The sequence below is a fragment of the Mytilus californianus genome, unplaced genomic scaffold (genome assembly GCF_021869535.1).
Source record: "Mytilus californianus isolate M0D057914Y unplaced genomic scaffold, xbMytCali1.0.p SCAF_19, whole genome shotgun sequence".
Taxonomy (NCBI): domain Eukaryota; kingdom Metazoa; phylum Mollusca; class Bivalvia; order Mytilida; family Mytilidae; genus Mytilus; species Mytilus californianus.
Genome location: NW_026262667.1, coordinates 6874825 through 6883551, shown reverse-complemented (window position 1 = coordinate 6883551; position 8727 = coordinate 6874825). Strand labels below are relative to the sequence as shown.

The 8727-nt window shown below is 33.9% G+C and overlaps 1 protein-coding gene across 1 annotated transcript; it reads left to right on the top strand.

Annotated features, from left to right (window-relative positions):
• The first annotated feature begins 946 nt into the window (after nt 1–946).
• LOC127727172 (uncharacterized) lies at nt 947–8066 on the top strand. Its single transcript, XM_052234620.1, has 5 exons — nt 947–1632; nt 2125–2268; nt 3511–3665; nt 6210–6358; nt 7448–8066. The coding sequence occupies exons 1-5, from the start codon at nt 1430–1432 to the stop codon at nt 7586–7588; spliced, it is 792 nt and encodes a 263-aa protein (XP_052090580.1). The 5' UTR covers nt 947–1429; the 3' UTR covers nt 7589–8066.
• The last annotated feature ends 661 nt before the right edge of the window (nt 8067–8727 follow it).

Below are 8727 nucleotides of genomic sequence, written 5' to 3'. Positions count from 1 at the left end.
TAATAAACTCAAAAAAGTCCCCGTAGGATTTCGATAGAAAATACATGTTCATGGCATAGCTTCCTACAGCATGTAATTCCTGATATGTTCACTTCATATACAAAGAAATGGACATTTGTTAAGGGTTTTAAGGAAATACACAATATCTGATACACCGTAAACTAATAAAAAATTTGCATCGACATCTGTACTAAGATCGTTTTATTTTCTGTTCTAAAACACCTCTGAATCATGGTTTAGCCATAATGTACTAAATATAAATAAGAAGATGTGGTATGAGTGCCAATGAGACAACTATCCATCCAAGTCACAACGTGTAAAAAGTAAACAATTATAGGTCAAAGTACGGCCTTCAACACGGAGCCTTGGCTCACATCGAACAGCAAGCTTTAAAGTTATATAAGTTGGTATTAGTTCATCTATTTTTTATGTAGTAAATGTCACAGGCAAATCATCTTAGTTTAAAGTACAGCAAGCAAAACAACTTCCAGATACTTTTATTTCCTTAAATTGTTCATATGCTTTTGCCAAAATATCCGTTTTCTGTATTTGTTTTTTGGTTTTTGTTTTTGTTTTGTTTTTATGCTTTTTTTGTGTTTTTTCCTTTTTTTGGCAAGGAACGAATATCTTGATTCGTATCCTTGAACTTATATATTCTGTCTTTGATTGGATTTTGTTTCTAAACTAATATTTTATTTTCTTATCATGTCCCTTACTAACATTTCTGCCTCGTTGACTTCGGCTATCTCATACATCTCTGTGGACTAGACACTAAGGACTTTTTTCTAAACGCCTTCACATATTGAGCTGATTTTTAGTATGTGAGTCTACAATAATGAGTTGTTCCGCTCCGCTGATGTTTGCTGAAATTACGGACTGTAGATTTTGACAATTTTGTGAAAATAACAGTTATACGGACTTTCATTCTTAGATTTCCACAGAGCTTTTTTGCGCGAGCGGGTCCATTCGATCGTTCCGACACATCTAGTCTATAACTAGGTCCATAAAAATTTTGGAGAACTTCTAGTTATCGGGATTATATTGGAAAGATTTTCCTGTAAGTAGCGACCCTTTATCAAGTTAATAATGATCTATTGGAAACATAAGCCCTGAGATATCGCATCAACTGAAAGAGATGTTTGGCTCATTCTTTCAATCTGTCTTTCAGTTTGGAAAGAGTGATTCCTGTGTAAAACGAAGAGAAGTAACATATTGTTACACTAATGCACAAAGTTATTTCAGTAGCTTGGTTTAGCAATGCCTGTACTGCACACATATAATTTAAACCGCCAACTTAGACTTTCATACAATATGTTAACTCACATAACGAAACCTTTGTTCTAAAATCTCTATATATATAAATAACGAGAGGTCACGACTGATTAGAAAACTAAACATTGAACAAAGATACTAAACATAGAATAGATCAATGCTTGGCTTGAACATATCACTTATTTTGGTAATTTTCATAATGTGTTTTTCATTTGAACATGCATCGTGGTGGCACCTACATCCGCACATGGCCTGGAACGATGTGATAGGTGAATCTCACATCAACACTGAAATCCATGGTACCATGTTTGTCGTCGATTTGTTTGATGTACCTAAAAGCATTATTGATAATCTCCACAGGTATGTCATATTGTTGATTACAAAATATCTATTCTTGCTGAAAAATGCCTTTCGGGGGATCTGCTTAAAAAAATGGGAAACATAGAAATTAAAAGGACGACACTGCAAAATAATGGCATCCAATTATTTTCCGAAAGCGCATTTCTTTTCTGCCGTAAAACATATACTAAACACTTATGTAATTTCCATTTATTATGTATTTGGTACCGAACTTTATTAGTAAATTTTACTGCTTATTTTCTTTTTTTTTATTTAGTAATACTGAGTCGATTATATTACTGGTGAGCTATTAATCTTCTGGCTTCAGTAGCATTCCAATTATGTGTTGCAAACATACATCCTCATATGTAACTTATGAATTGTGTCGTTATGAATAATAATGACCCCACTACCTCTGACAATTTGTAATAAACTGTTGTTGCTACTATATTAAAACCGTACGTCATATTTGTACTAATTCTTTCCATGTAATATTTTGTTTTCAAAAATCAGGAATGGGAAGAAGGTGATATGTTACTTTTCGGCTGGAACGAAAGAAAATTGGCGAAACGATGCCGGCGAGTTTCCATCTAATGGACTTGGAGTTCCTAATAAGGACTGGCCAGGCGAGACATGGGTGGACATCAGAAATAGTCAGTGTGTATATATCATTTTTGCAACGCCTACGACGAATGCCACAGAATGCGAGACATAAGGATATAATCCGGCGGCGCTATTGGCGATGTAAAATATTTGTATAAAGCTTTATACTTCCGGTGGTAAAAAACATGTATGTTTCATACCTTTTATACAGATGCCTTTAATATGTAACAAATGTTCTGTCTGTCATATGTCCATTGTCCTCGAACTCATTTTAAGCGACAAGTTAAAAAAATAATAGTTTTATCGTCATGGGAGTTTTTCACTCATTATGCGTAATAGGACAACTAAATGTAATGTATGGAATAATTGTAAGGTGTAGATATCAGTTTGGCATCTTTCTTCTGACCTTGGCCTCATTTCGTGGTTTATTCGTAAGTTAAGTTTCCTTAGTTTGGTACTATAAGCAATAGGTCAACTATGTTTGGTGTGTGAAATGATTGTGAGGTGTACATGTATACCTCTCAGTGTTCATCTGATCTGACCTCAATGTCCAGGTAATTGGGCAATGTTAAGTTTCTTTGTAAAGTCTGTTCCTTTGAAACTGAAAAAGTCAGCTATATTTGGTGTATGGAAAGATTGCAAGGCGAACATGTCCTTCTAGCTTGGTTCATCTGGATCATTGGTATTACTGTATGTGATACATGTAGTAAAACCTTTATCAAGTTTATGTGATACACGTAGTAAAATCTTTATCTTTCAACTTAAAGTCAATCATGGTCAGTAAAGCAGGCGAGACATGTCATCAGCGTGTTCGAGTGGGTCAAAACAAAGACTTTATTATTATTTGCTGCTTCTCAGTGGGAGGCTGATCGGTTCTGGAGATGTATCTTCTCCGACTATTGACTTGAGGGCCAGCCCATTAAAATGTGTCAGTCTGGTTCATAGCATGATATATTTATGTCCCATTAACATGTCATTTTCCTGAATATGCATTTGGTGGTGGTACATCTTACAAAGTCTAACCGATTTATTTTGCAAAGAATACCACTCAAACCAGTGCTAGGGGCCGTCATTGAGATAAAGAATAGCAACAAATGCGCTGTTCCTTTGGTTTGTGTGCTTTTTGCTTTGCTTTGCTTTGCTGTGCATGTATTTGTTTTATGTCATGGATTGATACTCCATATCCTTTGTTTTTCTATTATGTAACATAATACTTAGCGCCGAAAGTTAATTTGCCATCAATCAATCGAAATCATTAAATCAATACAATATTTCATAATATTATCATGTTTGCAGAGTTAGACGTATAATGAGAGATCGGATTGAATATGCAAATTCCCGACATTGTGATGGTGTAGATCCGGATAATGTAAATGGATGGTCACAGAATCAAGCAGGACTCCATTTAACACAAGATGATCAATTAGACTATAACAGATATTTAGCGACAGGTAATACATGTTTATACTTTGACATCCTTTCTTCGTCCTTGTCAAACTTTGTAATAATGATACTAGTGAACTATACATATGTTACACATTAGAATTTCCTCACAGAATTTTTAATTCCACGTTGACTTTTAAAAGATATAAACGAACTTTAGATATCAAAATTTAGAGGTGGATATCAAGGAAATCCAATTTCATCTGAACGACGGTTTTTCGATTGGGCAATGTTTATTTCAACGTCCAACTATTGCATATCACGTGCACACAACGTATGATACCGATTTTTGTGGGCGAGACACGTGTTTCTGGATTAATCTTCATAAAGTACACTACGATAGAGACAAAAAGTTCCGAAAGCATTGCAATATGAAACATTAAAACCGGACACTGTGAAATTAAGTGTTTACATATTACATCTCCAGCAAAAACTGAAACTTGATCTTTTCAAGGACTTTATTTCTTATAAACAAGAAAACGTTCTGGTAAGTAGTGAAAATAAAAACAAATTGAAATAAAATCAAAATATCCATATATTCAATCCCCCCTAAAAAAGAAAACGACGAGTACAGCAGGCTATAGAAGCTTTATTTGAAATTGGTTTAAAATGTTGCTATGAGCATAAATTCCCTTAGTATCCACTTCAATTTATTTTTCTGCTAGTTGTTTACCTCTCTGGAACATGCCAATTATCTGTTTATGTTTGCATATGGAGATCAGAGATGTGCAGAAATCAAAATACCAAAATAATCGAATGCAGCAAATATTAACTCTTTTCAAATTAACTTACTTGGACCTTATCCCGATGTACACATTGAATGCGAATACATCGTGAAGACCGCAAATACATGTACAAAAATCGTTTTTTGTCTTTAATGTTTAAATCTGCACAGACACATCTTTTAAGTCGTTATATTCACGAAAAGACAATGTTTATATATTGAAAGTTCTCGTGACAAGAGCAGACCGGCGCACTCAAAAACTTAGAGGTGGAAAATAGGTATATTGTGGGGAATTGTGACATGCTAAAAACTAGGTGAAACACTCCAAAAATTGGTTATCACGAATTTACGGAATAAGTTAAAGTTTTTTTTTGTAATTCGCAATAACCGATTAAATTCGTGATCACATTTTTTGTAATTCGTGATAACGGATAAAATACGTGTTGACGAATTGTATTGCGCTGTAAAACTAATCATTGTAAATAATTAAAGTGAATTTATTTATATTTGTTTTCCTTATGACATTATAATCTTAATCAGAATCGAAACCACCAATATATATTAGATTCTCTTACCGATGATTATGACAGTTTGTCGAATAAGGGATTATTTGCTAGCACTTTTTTGTGATACACCAAGTCAAACTTCAAATATTAGTTGAAGACTTAATGGTGTAAAACATCAACAATGCAGCTTTTTCTGTGATAAATAGTGATTTCAAGTCTTAAATGACATACGGGCGACGCCTGCATGCGAAGTGTGTGTCTCCCAAATAAAACATTCTAGAGCTTTCGTTTCCGTGGTGGAGGAATGCTTCTTGCTGGAGTGCCGTTGGGCCGGCGGATTCGGGTTGTGGGAGTAATGGTTATCCTTTCGGGAGTTTTGAGTTTGGTTGACGATTGTTGAATTTTCTGTGTCACGAACGGCCGCGGGCGTGTTCCAATTAAAATGGCCGCATTACCGTACTTATGATTGATTGAGACACCATTGAATGAGACTTGTCACTACACATAGACTTATAATGAGAAACAGACAGGTGCCACTAGAAAAACAGGATCTGCCAACCCTTCCACAACACTTGCGACCACCAGCCGTTTTTGATGGGGTTCGTTTTGCTCAGTCTATACGATTTTTATGTAGTGTTTAGTGGACTTGATTGTCTTTTTGTAGTCTTCGTATTTTGTCAAGGCGTTGTCAGTTTTTCTTAAACTTGTGCAGTTACTTTTTTAATTTCAAATAATGTCAGTGGGTCCAATTTTAGGCCGAGATTTGTATAGTGTTTCAACAGTAGTCATATAGGTGTATTCTATTGGCTCATTTTATGAAATGTGTGTTTTAATTATAATGATCGCTCTTTCAAAGGTTTAGGACAGGAAAGATCACATTCAAATCATAAACAATCTCCATAATTTTAATTCCCCTCGTTGCTTTTAAGGTTTTGTGATTAAAATGAAATGTGTGTTATATTTCATTAAAATAACAGCCAATGCAACGACACATAGCTATTTGTTGTTTTTTGAACATATTTTTTATACAAAGTTTCGTTTTTTAAATGTGTATATAGATGATAATTACATTTTAATTTTTTATACGGAAATTGATATACATTTACATTTTCATAGAAAATGAAATACTTTGGGATCGACATCATTTTTTTTCAAACGAGTTACGAATCTTTTGCCTGTTTCTACTGGTTTACTTTGAAAGTCCCATTTGATAAAACAAGATATCATTATCTTTCAACAGAATACGAATTAAAGATCTCTGTCCAAGAAGAAGATTTTCTTGAGTTATGCACTATATTTTACTTTCGAAAATAAATTTGCAGTGGCACATGAAAATGGTTTAGCTATAGGACTGAAGAACGATGTAAGCCAAATTAGTGACCTGGTAGGCGACTTTGACTTCGCCATAAACGAATCCTGTATGGAGTATCACGAATGTGACCTGTACAAACCTTTTTTTGATGCTAGAAAGGTATACTGAAAATATATTACATTTTCCTTGTTAAACTCAAATCAAAAATATAATGAAAACTACACAATATGATATAACAGTTTATTTTATAACCGACCTGTATATAATGCGGATTTTGATTCAGTAAGAATTGTAAATCTCTATTTAAACTCAACTGGTGATTTCACTTTTCCTTGAAAAAAAAGCTAACCAGTTTCTGATTCTCATACTCAATTAATCAACATCTTCATCTGACAGAAGTAGTTTTTTCTTTCTCTTTTATTTACATCAGAACCATGAGTTGGTGTCTATCGACAGTTATCCATTGGAATCACTTTCAATCCCAATTTGAGGTTGAATCGAAGTTGATTAAAATTCAATTAAAACAATGATAAAAATTGTAAACATTAAACTATAAAAGAGAGGCGAAAGATATCAAAGGGACATTCAAACTCATAAGTCGAAAAATAAATTGACAACGTCATGGAAAAAAACACGAAAAAAAAAACCAAGAGACAAACAATAGTATACAAAACATAAGCCCACAAAAAAAAACGGGTGATCTCATGTGATTTGGAAGAGTCATCAAATTCTGCTCCACATGTGGCACCCGTCGTGTTGCTCATGTAAGTACCAAGCCGGTGATAACTTTAATTCGGTAGGTCACATTCGGAAAAATATGACGGGATAAAGTTAAGTTTAGTTTACTTACCACATGATGCAGTATGGATGTCTAAATGAAGTGCGTTATAATGTTTCTTTCACATCCACGCAGAATGTGTTCAAGAACTAAGACTGACACTCGACTAATATTTAGAAGAAAAAACAAACAGATCTTGATTTGGGACTTCATATGCTATAATTTTACTTCGGTAAAAGTAGACGAACTTGACCCAATATCAAAGAAGGCTGTCATCGCAAGTTTGTTTTAGGAAGTATGAATATAAGAAGAAGTTGAGTTGAAGTTAGTAAGACAATAATTTAATAACATAATAAACCAGAAACAAGTACTGAATTTTTTTCCGGATCAGGAATTTTTGTATCATTTATTATTTTGTCATCTTGGTAGGCACCGTTAGTCTTTCATACATTTGATTTATTCAATTTTAGCCGGTGTTCCACATCCAATACGTGAGCTCTATCACAGAAGGTCACCAGAAGCAAGAAGAGATATGCTCATCGTCAAACCGACCTCAGGACATGAATACTTTAATCAAAGTTGGAATGAAAAACTGGAAACTTGCTTGTTGAATTTTTTTCCAGTAATGAGCATCTTCGCGGCGTACTTGTTTTTATTGAAATCGTCTGAACAAACGACCATATTGTTTTATTTTATTAGTACAATACTGATGAATACTGCATATGTGTCATCATGATATGTTTTGTCCTAGATTATTGGCGGTTAGCTGATATATAACCTTATGCTAGCCTACTTGAGAAAAAAATGTAAATCATGTTAATAAATGCATTGATTTTGCTGTCGCAATTTGAGTAAATAGTACTACTTGCGATTGCAAAAGCAATTTGAAATCGGCAAGCATTGATTTTTTTTTATTTCTTATTTTGGACGTAAACGGAACCGGTACGACGCAGAGCATTCCGGCGGACAAATCTTTGATTGGTGTAAGATTTCAATACTGGTTTATTTTTTTTTTCTCATTTTGGTTCAGTTTAGTAGTAATTTTGACAGAATTAATCAACTGCGACGTGACTTCACGCCACCCAATGTTTGTGAGAGTCAAGCAAGTCACCTTATACCTTATTTATATAATATGTAGCAAAGGGACATTCAAACTCATAAGTCCAAAATAAAATGAAAACGTCATGGCAAAAAAATAAGACCAGAAGACAAACAACAGTATACAAAGCACAGCATAGAAAACTAAAGACTGAGCAAAACGAACCCCAAACAAAAAACGTGTTCATGGAAAATAAATGTATTCTATTCAAATATATCTACTAGTATGTCTAAATGATATATGTACAAATACACTTTTGAAAATTGTTGGGAAAACTCTGCAGCGTATTGGCCCTCTTTCTCTTATCAACAAAGTAGATAAGGTGATGGCTCTTGAAAATTAAAATAATAATCTATAAATTGATGCGTTCAAACTGATTTTCTGGATTTACTTTCATCAGGAACACAACAACCATAAAATGTGAAAGCCAAAGATGTACATGTACTGGAATACTTTAAAGCTTTTTTACCGAAAGGTTCCTCAAAAGAATAGCAAAATCCACCTAGGCTTAACTTGTCAACTTTGCCTCAGTGAATTGGAACCTTAGTGTTTTAATAATTTACAATATTATCAACAGATAATGAAAGTAAGGTGTGCTACTTTTGGAATGCTAGTTTAATATTTCTTTATAATGAAATGAAGGACAGAGCA